The sequence below is a fragment of the Malurus melanocephalus genome, unplaced genomic scaffold, assembly GCF_030028575.1.
Source record: "Malurus melanocephalus ecotype Western Australia unplaced genomic scaffold, MMel_1.1 scaffold_884, whole genome shotgun sequence".
NCBI lineage: Eukaryota > Metazoa > Chordata > Aves > Passeriformes > Maluridae > Malurus > Malurus melanocephalus.
The window spans coordinates 12,345-28,424 of NW_026624116.1; the positions used below are offsets into that span (position 1 = coordinate 12,345).

The 16,080-nt window shown below is 39.3% G+C and overlaps 1 protein-coding gene across 3 annotated transcripts in view; it reads right to left on the bottom strand.

Moving 5' to 3' along the window:
- The window catches only part of ACSL3 (acyl-CoA synthetase long chain family member 3), a 63,258-nt gene that overhangs the window by 12,172 nt on the left and 35,006 nt on the right, over positions 1 to 16,080 (bottom strand). For all 3 annotated transcript variants that reach the window (XR_008966596.1, XM_057385873.1, XM_057385872.1), the window contains 8 exons: positions 11,794 to 11,971; positions 6,542 to 6,651; positions 5,182 to 5,320; positions 3,151 to 3,301; positions 2,420 to 2,543; positions 2,183 to 2,254; positions 1,539 to 1,678; positions 664 to 836 (listed from right to left, as the gene is read on the bottom strand). Coding sequence is in view for 2 of the 3 variants with exons in the window: in XM_057385873.1 (XP_057241856.1) it covers positions 664 to 836; positions 1,539 to 1,678; positions 2,183 to 2,254; positions 2,420 to 2,543; positions 3,151 to 3,301; positions 5,182 to 5,320; positions 6,542 to 6,651; positions 11,794 to 11,971 (1,087 nt within the window). In the remaining variant the exon portion in view is untranslated. The remainder of the gene's footprint in view (positions 1 to 663; positions 837 to 1,538; positions 1,679 to 2,182; positions 2,255 to 2,419; positions 2,544 to 3,150; positions 3,302 to 5,181; positions 5,321 to 6,541; positions 6,652 to 11,793; positions 11,972 to 16,080) is intronic.

Consider the following 16,080-nt stretch of genomic DNA (forward strand, 5'->3'; position numbering starts at 1 on the left):
TTTTTATATATTGCTGTAAGTTTTTTTAATAGTATATTAGCAACATTTAGTGTACCAGCTGTACATAATCTAACCAGCTGGATTAGTACATAAATACTTGAATCACCAAGGGGCATAAATCAGAAAAAGTTCTGAAGAAAGTAGACAGGTAGATGCTATAACAAGGAACAGTAGAGAGCACTAATGAGAACTTGGSAGAGGCATGGGACAGTCRGCAAAATAATTAGAAATTACGASTTAGAAGACTAGAAAAAAAMMMWWARMMWYMMMAMYWMMSMWKSCCYKRARRMMAARGKTWAAARKYCMMCMWKRMKRARRRGRWKGKWWYYYMWTWRRRGGRRRMCCCYKKSRMCMWSKRAWTKRRGRWKRSMMMWKKKSMMYTKKWAAAMYWWKRWWWYMWKKWWTTTTKKKKTTWAAMYKKKRWWWTSKKKWWTTYCWKKSCCMMSKRWKGKKKKKKRKKKWWKGKKGGSKKWWKGGGGGSMRKWRMMAWKKTYMWKKTWMWMCMWKSYTWMMKKWWTAAWWMTGTGCTAATTTGAAGCAAAGGCAGGTGGGTTAGGAGAAGAAATCCCCTCACCTCCAGCGCTGCAATAAACAAACACCTGCTCTATAGACACCRGTCTAYAGAGTTTWATTTCTAGGCCTCTTTTGGGCATCAGCACCCACCTTCTGTGATGGTGCCAGCCCCAGCAGACTCGGTGAGCCCATAGCCCTGCCCCACGGGGCAGCAGAAGCAGATGTTCATGAAGCGCTGCGTGGCCGCTGACAGCGGGGCTCCGCCGCACAGCAGGATGCGGATCTTCCCSCCCAGCAGCATCCGCACTTTGCGGAAGATAAGGCTGAAAGGCAAAGGGAACAGAGATTTTGGTGCTTCAAAACAAAACGAGAGAGCACTCAGAGAGTATCTGAAACTTTCCACCATCTTCAAACGCACTTTTATGACGTCCAAGGAAAACCTTGAAGGACAGCACTGAAGTTTTCAGAATACAGGCACAGATGTCTAAGCTTGTTTTCAGTTTGAAAGGGGTTGAATGTTTCAGAATACAGATTTAATGAGACAGTAAAGTTCTGTGATTTTCTCCTAAAAATACTTTAAATTGTACAAATGTTGTAATTACATTATCCTTTACTCCCATTGAAGCCAGGAGTTAGACTCAATGATCCTTGTGGGTTCTTTCCAATTTGAGACATACTGTGGCTCCCTTCTGTGAAAACATGAAGTCTACAGTTTTCTATAGGAACAGATTTCTTGTCTTTCCCCAAAATTCTATAAATCTATTATTAAATTCCTGATGAAAATGCAATAAATGTAAATTYTCAGTCAGTTTTAAGTTAAATAACACTCAAATTCTATCAGTAAATATTTAAATCCATCACACAAACTACTAATTTGTTGTTTCAATTTACACTTAAATACGGACTTGCTCATGTTCAAAGTGTCAATAATAAAATGAAGAAAAGAATAAAAGCCAGATACTGCTCTTGTGGTGAGACTTTGATAAGTGATTTTTTGGTGCCATTAAAAATAAAGTTAACATTACCTGTCGCAGAGTGGGGTAGTGTAACCTTTGGAAATCTGTTCCATTTTGTAGTTGTAGGCCAATATAAATAGATTCCGCTGGAAACTGGTCATTTCATTCACTTTATTCATGACGTTTTTGTAGATTCGATCCATAATTTCCTAGTTATGTAAAAAGATGGACWTCAACTCAAAGAAACAGAATCCTGAATTCAGTACAGCAAAAAGAAAACTCCTAGAAATTCAAGTACACTTCAGGTGACCACATTCCCAGGTTCCCTCCTGTTCCCTGGCTAAAAGACAGCAAGAAGTTCACAGGAAGAAGGAAAGCAAAATCTGGGCAGGAGCAGCAGTTAATCCCCAGCTGCCTGCTGCCAACTCCCTTTATTCCATTCATCACTAAAACAAACAATAAATGACTAATTAAAATGGGAAACTAATCCCTATTGCTCTTTCAGCTTTGAAAAATGTTGATGCTCATACAATGAATGTTTATCCCCAACAAACAAACAAATACAAAAAATATTATTTTAAGCTAGCTCAATATCAAAGACTCTACCTTTTTTGTATTTAAATGGTCATTGTATTAATTTTATTGCTAAAAATTGAGTTATAAATTATATTTTAAAAAAGGGTTTTAAAATCATTCATCCTTCAGTTACTTACCGGAACAGCTGCCATTAGAGTTGGCTTAAGTGTAGTGACATCCCCTTTGCTTCCTTTCTTTATTTTGGAGGACTAAAGTAAAGAACAAGTTTACYAGGAGACATATTCAAGATCTTTAACGTGAGAAAAAAAAATTGTACTATTTTTACAGAAATATTACAAAGATCTGATGCAAGCAAATTTTTTTAATTTTTTTTTTGGTTTTTTTTGACCATAAAGACTACATCTACAACATACCTGATCAGCCAATGTCTGTGGGGAAGAGTAACCGATGCGGCACCCGTGAGACAGACACACCAGCTCAGCACTCAGCTCCAGAACATGGGCAAGAGGCAGGTACCCAATATAAATGTCTTTCTCCCTGCAAARAATTTTTAAAAAGATAGGCTTATGTTGTATCACTGGAGTCTGCAGATGAATCATAAAGCACAGTTTCTGCAAAGTTTATTGCAGAACTAGGGAAAGTAGAAAATGCCTCTGAGCTTGAGGAACATATCTCAAGTCACATGCATTTTATTTCAGGAGTTGCATACCAACTGTATGTATTATTGTATTGTTTCAGGCATGAACAAAGGATGATGGTTACACATCCCAAGTCAAATAACCATGTGCTATGATTGCAAAGGCAACCAGATTAAAAACTGGACCAACCAGAAAGAAGCCACAGAATTTAAACATTAACCAAGGGAAGCACAACTTAGGGAAGCTTTCAACGTCTCTAGTGCAAGGTGGCCTCACAGGCTTTTGCGTCCCAGTCTTGCCCCCACACCAAAGAAGGGAGAACAAAGAGATATGAAGTAGTCATGTCATCTAGTGCAGTGCTGGAAGATGCTCAGACATCAGTGCACAGTATGATGTGTCACAGCCACAGCAATATGGAACAGTTCATATTTTACACACAATTCATCTAAAACAAAATGGAACTACATGACTTCTTTATTTGCTGGTAAGTGATGGCTGGTACATACCCCAGATTTGGGATCCTCTCAGCCATTCCAGTTATCCCAGCAATTATGTTGCAATGGGAGATCATAACTCCTTTGGGAATTCCTGTGGATCCACTTGTGTACATGATCACTGCGATATCTGAGGGCACAGGCCTGCATGGCGGTTTGTTTCCTGCAAGTTGTTAAAAAATAGGATTTGTTATGTGTGAACACTCTCTTGGGCTGGGAGATCCGATACACTGACACATTTCAGTGGTCACTGCAGCACAGCACCACAGGACTCTCGTTATTACATTTTGCTTTTGCTTAAAAAGATTGTGGTCAAGCTTTAGTGCCTTCACAAAGAGAAGGAACTCTGCATTACCAGAGCAATACTTTGACTGATTGTCCTTATCTACCACAGCACTGGTTTTCCTATTACATTTCCCCCCTGCTGCAGTGGAGAGRAAAACAGAGCTTTGGCTTCTCCAGAGCAGCACTGAGCATCCCTGCCTCAGGAGGGGTCAGTGCCCTGGTCCATCCCTCTGTGCCAAGCTCCTTCCTCACACGCTCCCTGGCACAGAGTAACACTCTGCCTCACTTGCAACACCTGCAGCAAAGCACTGCTGAGCCAACCTGAGGTCCAATCTCTATAAATATTTAAAAGAAGTTCAACAGCCTTAATTGGATTAAAGTGCTTTTTAAATACTTGTGCTGAGAGCAAGAAAACACAARAACTACTGTGCTTACTCAGAGGAAACTGCATCACACAGCGCATGYGGCACAATGCACACACTGAACGAGAAGAGTGAAAGCAATATTTAATCRTTTCCCACTCACTGAATCCTGCCTATCCTGCACAAGGAACAACACAGAGGAAAAAATAACACAAGCAATAGCTCATCTACTTAATATTAATTGGACATGCTTGACCATAAACAATTCATGATAGCATTTCACAGTTTATGAATGGTTAACTTGACAAGGACAATGTTCCTTTATTGAAGTGCAGAGTATGTGGTATTTAAAAGACTGAAGAAAGATTACATACTTTTTCCCATAGCACATAGATTAACAAATTTCAAGCAGCTACTGAATTGTAGCCAAAATTTTTCTACTGGTGTGATATTAAACAGTTTTAGTAGTACATAAAACTGGAATATAAAAAAGTGAATACCATCTTTTAAAAAATTGAGAGATTACAATGTTGGGTACAAATCTGCCATTCCCTTGAACATCAAGAACAGATAGATTGACCACTCTCCCTACTCTTAAAATACAATACTTAAGCGCCTTCAGTAGTTAAGAGATTCTGAAARCACAAAGAATAAAAAAGCGACTACTGCATACAATGAAATCTAGGACTGATGATACTAGGACTGACAGCTCTTCAGAGTCAAGAATAAAAGATCTTCATAATAGTTAAAAACAACTCCTAAAATTCTGAATTTTGGTTCTAAAATTTTTACATAGTCTAGAAATAGGATTTACATAGTAGAACTGATGCTTTGAATGAATGAATTCACACAGTAAGTTGATGCTTTCAGAACTGTAGTAAGGGACCAAATTCTATCTGATTCAAATGGCTATTTCACATTTTGCTGTCTGTGAATTTTATAAAACTTAATGGTAACAAATTACTGATTTCTTTTGTTATAAAACACACAATGAGTTTTCATCTGTGCCCTGAATAACCTGGTTCCAATATATCTGAACATAAGAATGCTTTCTAGGTTTGCATCCTCAATTAATTGCTTATCCTAAAAACTATCCTTCAACCTGCAACACTTGATTGTGGAGAAGTCAGTTTTTTTTAAAAGCACCAACTCTGTTGAAAAACAAAACTTACACCCCAAAATCCAATTAACTAYGAGAACAAACAAACAAAACCAGCAACAAACAAACAAAAACCAAAACAAACCAAACCCATAACCCCACACAGGTTTCATTTAAAGGAAATGCAGATAAGAAAAGGTTAATTTGCACAATTTTTAAACCTGAAATTTCTCCAAGGTTACTCAACAGGGTCAAATTAGAGTATCAAATGAGTTGGTCCAAACAGGAAGAACCTACCAATGTCTGCCTTGGCCCCCATGGCTTGCACAGATGCCATGGTGTGAACAATGACACCCTTGGGGAACTCTGACCACGTTGTGGGTTTGCCATCCACTGTAATTATATGTCGCAGCAGTGGGACCTGAGAAACAATTTCCTGTGGAAATGAAAAATGTGTTCACAAAAATTAGGTTTATGCCAACAAGGAAAAAAAAAAMCACCCAAGAACAAAATCCTCCTTGCTATCTGCTGTATACTTTYAAAAGACCACTAATATAAAACATCTTAGAATTTTAAATAATCAGAGGGTAAACCTGTCAAATTTAAGAAGCTGCAAAGCTTCAAGTTTTCCAATTTTAGGTCCAAAAGCTTCTCCAACCATTTACTGATTTACACCTTATTTCATGAAAACCCGCAAATAAGACTGCGAAGATTTGCAGACATAATTGTCTTTCCACTCCCATAGAACACAGAGAGAAACTGATGATACTGAGCTCACAATAATTCTTAGGTTGCTCCTCAGTTGCTATGCTATTTAAAATAAGAAACAGCTAGCAAAAATATGAAAATTATCAGTTAAGCATTTCAAGCAAAATATGAGTTCTAAGACATTTATCAGTGTTCTCACAGAAGAAGGAATGATCACCACCCCTGGCAGAGCAAATGCATTCTCTTACTGAAAGCTGAAATAAATGTGCATGGYATATATACTGTATACATATATACATATATTATAGTAACCACTTTCTAAAATTTGGGAATTTCTCATTCAAAAWTCCAATAGCCCAATTTTTCATTAAAACAAATGCCTTATCTGAAAGATCCAGTTTCCCCAAAACACAATGATCATGAAGATCAGCTGTTCCACTTGGGTTTTGCATCAGTAAATCAAAAAAGTTGATTGTTCTAATATTTAGTGAGCTTTTCCCCCACCCTCATGGAAAAATAGCTCTAACTCATCTTTAGATTTGAAAGCTGTTCTCTGCTGGGAAAACATCTGATAACAGGCCAGGAGCATGATCACAGTTAGCTCCTCATACACAGTTTATACATTTTTTTCTGTTCTTCCCATTGTTAGCATTTATAGGCACTAAATCCACCTAGAAACCACAGCAGTTTCTTGTAAAGGTGTTTTTCCAGGCAGCACTCCAGCTCTGCAAGACTGCAAATTGCTCATTCTCCAGTCAYTGAGGAGCCTAAGAGCCACTGAAAGCAAACTATCACTTTCTGTATGTGAAGACAGATACATAAATCTTATTCCAAAAGTACCTGCCTTATGGAAAGGCAATAAATCATTGTTCTGTACAGTGGAACCAGGCCATTTAACAATGATGAACAGACACACTGGAATGAGATAGACAAAGAACAGTTTTCTRACCTTCAGTTTTGTTTGCATCAATTCTTTACTGGTAATGATGGTGGTCACCTCTGTTTCATTCAGCCCATGAACGATTGCTGGGCCTCCCAGAGTGGCGTACAGAGTAACAACTGAAACACAAACGGGGGAAATGGTCAGTCTCTGGGCTACGTTTTCAAGTATATTTTACAAAAAGTAACTGAGATTAATGTATTCCAACTTAGCCAACACCAACAATATTTGTCAACTCAGAAAGGTGGGACAGTTATGTACTTAAAAACCTCTTCATATGGATTGCAATATAACATAATTTTCAGTTACTCCCAGAAGGARTCATGAACAACCATTCTCTATGTGACTGTTTACTGTTTTCCAAGGCCTAATTAGAGGCACCAAAACCACATCACCCTGTGCAATTGGGTGGCTGGATCTATTGCTGTAGTGTCACTGCTTTTACCATCTGAAAAGCAGGCAAACATTCTCAGTTCAAACATTGTGTAACATTCCTCTTGCACACAGGAAAGAAACAGCTTTCATTCATGTGACTTCTCTTTCCAGAATTCAACTCACATACTCTGTTACTAACCTTTTACAACTGCCTGCTAATAACAAGTTATTACAAAATGGCACTATGTGTCATCAACAGAGGAATTCTCACACTCAGGAATAAATCTGTGACTACCCTGCTCTGTCATCTATTTAAAAAAAAAGTAATAAAGGTTTAATCATAACAATCATTAGACCCCAAACTGACATCATAAGGAAAGAAAATATTTAGAAAATTGCCTATAWGATACGTACGCTGTTTCCTGTTTTTAAGGTCAGCTCATTAGTGAGTACATTAAACAGTGATTTCATATTAACACCTCTAAAATTGTATTTCATTTCCTGCCATTTTTATGGGAACTGAATAAGAAGAGACCAGAAGAGACTGGGGAAGAAAGAGACTGCTCGAAGAGGAAGAGAMGTATTGCTCCCAAAAAAATAATCATTTCCTATTTTCCAAGCAGAATGCCAAACAGGGACATCCCAAAAAAAGCTCTGAGATCCAACTAACACAATCAGTAAGTACAACATCCATACGGGGAGTTTTGTCACATCAGGTATCTGAACATCTTCTGTATTTTAGTCTATATTTAGCTGAATATTTAAAGAACATAATTAGGAAAACAAGACACCCCTTCCACATTAGGACTGTAATTCTATGTTCACTGCAGTAAAGATAAAAAAAAAGAAATTAAATCAAGTTCTGTTGTATTCTAAGATTTTTATTCTAATATTTTAAATCCAAGGAGTTACTAACCCAGCGCAGCATACTGAGGAAGAACTCAAATGCAGTTTTCTTACACAGAAAAGTAAATAGTTGACCTCTACTTATTTTTTTTCTTGTTAAAACAGTCCATCATAGTTCAGAACTGTTGCAGGGCAAATGCACATGCACTGTGTTTTCTTTAATTTGGTGGGAGCAAAGTCCAGAAGAGTGCCTCTACTAGTTCCCACGAGCTCTCTCTACTTACTGCAGTGACCCCTGTTATATAAACATGTAGCAGAAATTCAGCTGCCCTGAGCCAACAAGCAGAACCGAGCTGACAACACCGCCCAGAAGGCACAGCATCATCACAGGAGTAGCCACGGAGGTACTTAATTACTCATCTGCAAATTAAGGCACTCAGAGTTATGTGACAGAGCCAAGGAGAAAGAGACACCATTTATATGATGGTGCACTGGTGTCATGGAGAGAACAAAATACAGCAAAGACTCTTATCTATGAAATTCTCACTTCTCCACACTGGTACCTTAAACCTTTTCAGGCAAATCTGAAAGTTTTGATAATTTTTTTTCCTCTCCTCATTCTCTTGAAAACATACTGAGAAGGGATTATTCTGTATTCACTTTCATGCATGCAATATAACAAGGGAGTCTTTGCTATCTGACCAAAGTCTTGACAAAAAGAAAAGCCTCAACACCACTGAATTTGCCAGCTTATATAGAATGACAAAACCTTGCCCTAAAGAAACAAACAGAACTTTTGCAATTTATTTCAAGGTAACTGAAATGTTAGGCTGARTATTTCAGCATCCATCATACTTCGAAAATAAAAAGCAAAATGCACCTTTACAAGCCTCAGCCAAATCTAATCCTGACAAAACCACTTCTGCTCCAGCACTACTGAAAAATTAAACTGAACTTCTCCTATTCCACCATTTGATTATGCTCTTGTGTTTYATCTGCCTACTCTGGTGAAGAGCTKCTCACAYACACACGAAGAGRCACTTAGGAAGAAAATCTGTTTTCATGTTAGTACTACTTCTTCCACTCTTGGACTAGCAATTCCACTCTACCTCTTACAAATACAAGACTTATATAATTTCAAAAAAKTCACATTTAAAATCAATCAAGTATTTCTAACCATAAAATCACTTMTTTGTGTTTTGTGTAAGCAATCCATAACAAACATCACTTTCTTCATTTTAATTCTGCAGTGCAAAAGGCATTTTCTCCAACACTGTGTATGAAGCAGATGAACCCGCTCTGTTGACATCAGTTCTGGGCCCACGCCACCAGACTGAACACATTTCACATTTGGAAAGAATGTCACAACACCCCCACAGCAGCGAGCTGGTATGAAACCTGCACACTGAAAAATGCTAACATAAGCCATTTAGCTATGTCTTGCCACTACTACTACTTCTACACCCTCTGAATCTTCCAATTCATTCTGCAAACTGCCCGTGAGCACTGCACAGCTCTCCCTTCATCTGCCAGCACAAGTCAGCCAAGTTCACAGAAGATGACACAGCTTAGATGCTGCACACCACGTCAGAGTGTGTGCTGAGGCACGTCGCAGTAAGGGGATTTAAAGCACTAATCCAACAAACCCAAAACCACATGCATACCATTCTGCTCACAACAAYCAGCCCCTAGCTCAAATTTTTACCCCTTCAAATCACAAAATCTCTCTAGGATTGGTAAATGTGCTTCACTTTCAAAGGAAAAAAAATTGATACAAGCCTCTGCATTTTATTCCCAGGAGAGCCACTAGGAATCTGACTGATCCCTAAAGTGATAAAAGGGAACTGGCAYAGAGACATGTAGCTGAAAAGCAACACAGGAATCTTATTGGAGAATAGTCTGTGCAGGTCTCTGCTCTGGTAGSCAGGCCAGCAGCATTTACTCACTGAAGAACCAACCCAAAACATCACCAGTTTAGGCTGGAGGCACYGGGAAAGATCACCTGCACACACCATCCATTCCAGCAGAACGCTCACAGCCACGGCCAGTCTGGGTTTACAGATCTCCAAGAATGAAGATTTCACAAACATTCTTTGTTCTGGCTCTGACACTGAACCACCCTCACAATGAAGATGTTTGCCCTACTATCTAATCAAGCCTTACTGCCATGGAACTCGTGACTGTGGTCTCCAGTCATGTCACAGCACACCTCTGGGAGCAGAGCCTGGCTCCATCTCCTCTGCACCCTCCACTGGGTAGTTTTAGACAGCAACAAGGTCTGAACTCACTCATCGTAACGCTGACCAGACCCCGTTCTGTCAGCCTCTCCTCAGATGTCACCAACCCCTCCAGCATCTTGGCAGCCCTCCACTGGATCTGCTGCAGGATGTCAGTGTCTTTTCTCCCAATAGGAAGCCCCAACACAGACACAGTAGTCCAGATGTGGTTCTACCAGTGTCCAACAGGAAGAATAGGATAATTTCCCTGGGTCTATCTACATTCACGCTGCACCATCCAGGATGCTGCTGGTCTCTGCTGAAAGAAGGTGCTGCAAAGTCCTGGGTGATTCATGAACCACCAGAACTCTCCAGTCCTTTCATGCAAGCTGCTCTCTYCAGCTGTCCCCCAGTCTACACTGGTGCATGAGGTATTCCAGCACACACASGGGAAATTTTAAGTGCTTTTACTGAATTCCATGAGGTTGCAGACATCCCACTCTTCCAGCTGACAGGCTGCYCTGCACATCAGCCCAGCCCTCGAGTGTACTGGCTGCTGCCCCCAACATGCCACCTGTGACCTCTTGTGTTTGCACTGTGTCCCACCGTCCAGGCCTTCAATAAAAAACTTACACACAGCTAGAGTCAATAACAGCCACTGAGGGCTGGGAAATACCTCTGTCCTATGGATCACAATCCTTGCAGCCAAAGGTCCATCTTACCCATCTTGATGTGAATAGTTTGGCTGTACAGGCACTGCAGCAGCCCATGCCAAAGGCATTGCTGCCATCCCATACACAACATCCACTCTCTCCTTGCCCAGAGCCAGCAGGCTGACTTTGAAAAGTTAAGGGCCAGGGCAGTGCACCTTGTCACCAACTCCACCCTCAACACTGAGGGAACCATACAGCAAAGGGAACGTGCAAAATAACCAGAGATATGATTAAAGACTTATGTAAATGAAAATGCTGTATATTCATCAACATATTGTTCCTCAAACTGAGGCAGATTCATGCTCGGAGCACAGAGGGAGCATTTTAATAAAATCTTATTAGACTTGCTTCCAAAATCTGAAAAAGTCTTATTGACAGACATTGTTAGTGTATGWAGGTAGGAAATCAGGAATTTCTGCACATCTGGTTTTTACAAGCCATCTCTTATTAAAGGAGGGTAAATGTGGCACAGGAGAGAAGAGGCCAAAGCCTGTGAGGAACAGCAGTTTCTGACAAGCGCTGAGGGACAAGGATATGAGAGCATCACAGAGCCCAGCCAGGCTGAGCTTAGGTGCAGGACAGATTAAGGAATGATGATGAAACAGACATTTAAACAGCTACAGCACATTGACATCAGCACTCAGTACATTCCTGAGCAAGAAAAATAGGCCTGACAGAAAACAAAATTGAAAAACTGACAAAATATCCAGTTAAAACAAAACTTGCAGGCACAGATGAAGGTTTGACGTCAACTCCTGAAACCAAGTCAATGAATTCATGTGTGATTTTTGTTTGTTTGTTCTCAGAAACTTCAGAATCTGTACTGATTTATGATGAAAAGAAAACAAACGGCTCATGAATTCATTGAGCAAACTACACTTACAAAAACCATTCTCCATCTGCCAACAGATACAGGTTTCTCTATTCACTAAAGCGAAAGGCTTACAAAGCACAGTTTCCACTTTATGCCATGTTTTTTAATTTGAAGATTTTAATATTCTATATAAAAGCTAGATAAAGTTTTCTTAGTACATAAACCAAAGTGAGAAAGTTTTATTTTTATATTGTAAGATCAAAAGACACAAAATCTTCAGGGAAGGCAGGTACTCACGCTGGTAGTTGCACATAAAGCAAGCCTGGGCTGCAATCATCCACTCAGCTCTGGTCTCACAGAAGATRGCAATGTTAGTCTTTGGCTGCTGACCCAAGACTGCTAAGCCATTTCCAAAATTAACAGCTTTAATGTACACATCTTCGTAAGAAAGCCASGTGTACTTGCCAAGGATGACCTAATAAAAATAATAAAATTAATTTAGAAAATGAAAATCCTTAACACATGTCCTACTACATCTTCACCCACATGAAGAATCCACAGATGTTTGAGTAACATGTGATTGAATTATCACAGCAGTTTACTCAAGATAAAAATTATGCTTTTTCTTGCCAAAAGCTACAGGCACTGTGGAAGTTTAAAACACAAATACTGCAATATCTCCATGCATGTTACCACCTCAGTTTCTGTTTTCACAYGAGGGAAGCACATGATTCCCACCACACTTCATAGCTTCAGAGCCCCCTGAAAGGCTTTGTGTGGTTATTCTGGCTCATACACCTCTACTTTTTAAAAAGGTTTGRTTCATGTAAAGGATGAAAAGCACTAGTAAGGACAGTACATTCTCTATATTTTCTTTCTTGGATATTTGGGCTACAATTCACCTACACAAATATGACASTCAGATGTTCAATAAACAAAAAAACCTTTAAAAACCAGGAAACTGAAATCCAGAAAGCAGTACATCCATGGGTGTTCAGCCAGAAATTGTGAAATCCCTTTCCATTTGTTCTAAAACAAATGYCAAGGGGATGAGTAGTAATAATTTTGCCCTTTTTTACTGTTAARCAAAAGCGGGACAGAAGACAGGACGGGAAATTACTGGCAAACCTCAGTTCTGAGAAGTAGAAAACATTATGCAATCTCACTTTTCCATACAGGAAAGCTGGTGCACAGTAAAAAACTGCATTTGAATTTACAGATTATCCAGATTTCTACRTGTGCACTTGTACCTGGCAGTACTATTTCCTTAGCGAGTGGCAGGACATTTCTTTGAGACCATCCTAGAAACTTTCATACCTAGATATAATAGGAGGATGCTTTATACTGGAAGTCCATACTCTAAATTACAATATACCCTACTCATCTATTTATATAAGCACACAGACAATTCTGAAAAATACAATCTTTTTCATCAAGTATTTCATTCTTTAGCATTGGTAAGAAATGCAAGCAAATACTAAAAAAGTAGAAAAGCAAACTTTTGCATCCTCCCTCATTCTTTTTTCTGTATTTTATTGACCAACTTGAACTAAATTTCAAACTCTGGGCTGTCAAATCTAACAACTTTTTGACATGTGGAAACTACATTTCTAATGAGTCTGCATTTCCACACCTGYCTCCTTAATAAAATATATTTAAAAGTCCCTCTCAAATTCTAATAGAAAAATAAAATCCAGTAGATTTCCTTWGTCAAGACACTTTTCCAAACTGCTCAAGTTACAATTAGGTAGCTGAGTTGTACCTACTACAGTTTCACTGCATATTGCTYATTAACCTACTTGTTTAGCAGGACAAACAGGCACATGTACAGCTGCTTGGAAATTTCACAAATGTTTTCATGGGAATAAACCCAAAAAACAACATTTGCCAACAACAGCAATATATAGTAATTTGCCCAGAAAAGACACACTTCTCACACAAATATCTKCTCAGGTTTTCCTGGTTTATTTACAGAAGGCCTGTTTCAGTGGCAAACAGGCTGTTGCAAACCCCAAAACCTTTCTGGAGCAGARAGATCAGGTTGAAATGGCAGCTGGGGCAGGGGCTCACCCCCAGCTTGGTGCTCACCGCCACAGCTCCCTGAGGAAGAAGGGGGACCTGGAAGTCCCTTTTTTTTCCAACACACCAAGATATTTCTGGTGTGGAAAACTCTTACTGCTTCCAAAGAAAATATTGCACCCCTTCCCGTTCATCGAAATTTTGGTAATTTGGAATTTAAATTCCAATTTGGGACTTTATTTCCCCAAAGGCAGTATTTTGGCAGATGTGGAAGCTCTTAACAAGCTCATCAGYTGAAAATGATTTAAAGCAGTGAATTGGGCAACTCCCTTTCCCCCWTTATACTCTGCCTACAGCCTGGCCTCAGGAAAACTGCTCACATGATTAGGTTAGGAAATACAAGCAGATTCTTGTTACTGTTTGCCAATCCATAACAGGTTTTAGTAATTTCCACCACTCACTCTGTACCTCACTGAACAGGGGAAAATAAATCATTAAATGGCCCAAGATTAGTAACTCCAAACACTTGTTATTTTCCCCTTTTTTAATTCTCTTAAATAATTAAATCTCATTACTTAAGCAAGTTTGATACGCAGTGAAGACCACCTCATTGGTGCTTTCTTTTCWTAAAAAGGAARAATCYATGGAAAGGACATAGAGCACTTAGSATAGCTATTTATATAAAATTACATTTGTGAACAACACTGACATGAGAACAGGCGAGACCTTTCTCAATGCAGTAATTTTGAGTTTTACTTTCCTGCTGCTTTCCACATATTTAAATTGCAACATTTTCTTCCCATGCCCAGTGTTTCATCTCTATTCCATCCTTGTGACATTAATATTATGGACACATCAGTGAATAACAGATATTCATATATGCATATTRCTATACTGCCTCTGTCTATGTCCCTTTCTCCTGCATTTCTCTATAAGCTTCCTCTGCAGAACACAGAGCAGGCTATGGTTTCTCTCRTGCTTCCTTATGTTGGAATACATCTGTAAATCCATCTCCCTTCTTGGCCTTTTCCTCAGTAGCTTCTGCTAAAATTTTCCAATGTACARTGYAAGAAAGACAAAGAGCTACTGGACAGAGTCCAGCAGAGGCCAAGAAGAGAATGAGGGGTTTGGAGCATCTCTCTTACAATRGGACATTTGAGAGCAGGTCCTATTCAGCCTGGAGAAGACCRAGGGGATGTCATTRATGCACAGAAATATCTCAAAGGGGTGAAAAGAGGATGGTGCCACACTCTTTTCAAGGGTTCCCAGTGAYAGGACAAGGAGCARTGGCCATAAACTGAMRCAAAAGAAGTTGTTCCACTTCAATATGAGGARGAGCTTCTTTACAYTGAGGATGGCAGGGCATTGGAACAGCTGCCCAGGAAGGCGTGGAGTCTCCCTGTCTGGAGACATTCCAAACACACCTGGACATGTTCCTGTGTCACCTGGTCTGGGGAGGGTTTTGGACTGGGTGATCTCCAGAGGTCCCTTCCAGCCCYAACCATTGTGATTCTGCTCCTGCTGCAGCTTTAGGTGCCATAATCCTTCAAACATTCACACACATTTAACTTTACAGCTTTCAGAGGTTACTTCTGTTTGTAACAAATTACACATGGAAAGAAAGTAACTCTGTCCAAGAGTTGGCCCCAAGAARTCGAGTTTATCAAGCAGTGATTAATGAGCTCCACAAAAAGCACTCAGCAGAGATTGCAGCTCTGGGTTTCACCTGGGAACAAGGCATTCCATAGGAACACGCTGCCCTCTCGTGCTCCAGATATAAACTGCAGCCTCAGTTACATCTCCCATGCAGCACAAAATAATAACAGCATTCAGACTGCATTAATATTTGGAAATCCAGAAAAGTATAAAGTATAGAGACTAAACACACAGCTAATATTTCTTTTCCTTAGATTATAGGGACATACTAAATTTTTTTTGCGCGAAGGTGTCATAAAATGTTCTCCATAAAGCAGCAGGGTTTATGCAGAGTCATTAAACTACCTGACCTCAATTAATCTTCCTAAAAGTACATTTTAAAGCTTAAAGAACTCAGACTACAATTTGGAAATCAGTGATCATGAATTAAATACATTTTCGTGTATTGAAGGTTATTGAAAAGGTTACTGAAAAGAATATAAAGGAGGTCATTTCAAGTGTCCATTTTTGSCCTTTCTCACATGAAAACACACTGCAGCTAAACAATTCTAAAATAATCTCACCTTAAAATAGTATTTACAAAGGACATTAAAAACCATAGATTGCTAAGTGACTCTTTTACTGCTCAATGACTTGGCATGCATGAACTTTCCTGCACCTTCACATTAAATTCCAGTACCAGCAACAATAATTCCAGCAGTGAGTGAAGTTCTTGAATTCCCAAGTGCTTGCCTGTGTTCTTCCTGTTGCACACAAGTCTCCCAGGGTGTATCTCTTAGATACAACACCCTTCCCTAATAAAAACGTGTTTTCTTCTCCCCACTATGTCTTATTTATTATCTTCCCTGTAAGTCTGTTCTTGGTTACCAACCCTTTCTAAAACAGAACAAGACAAACAACCCAAAAAAA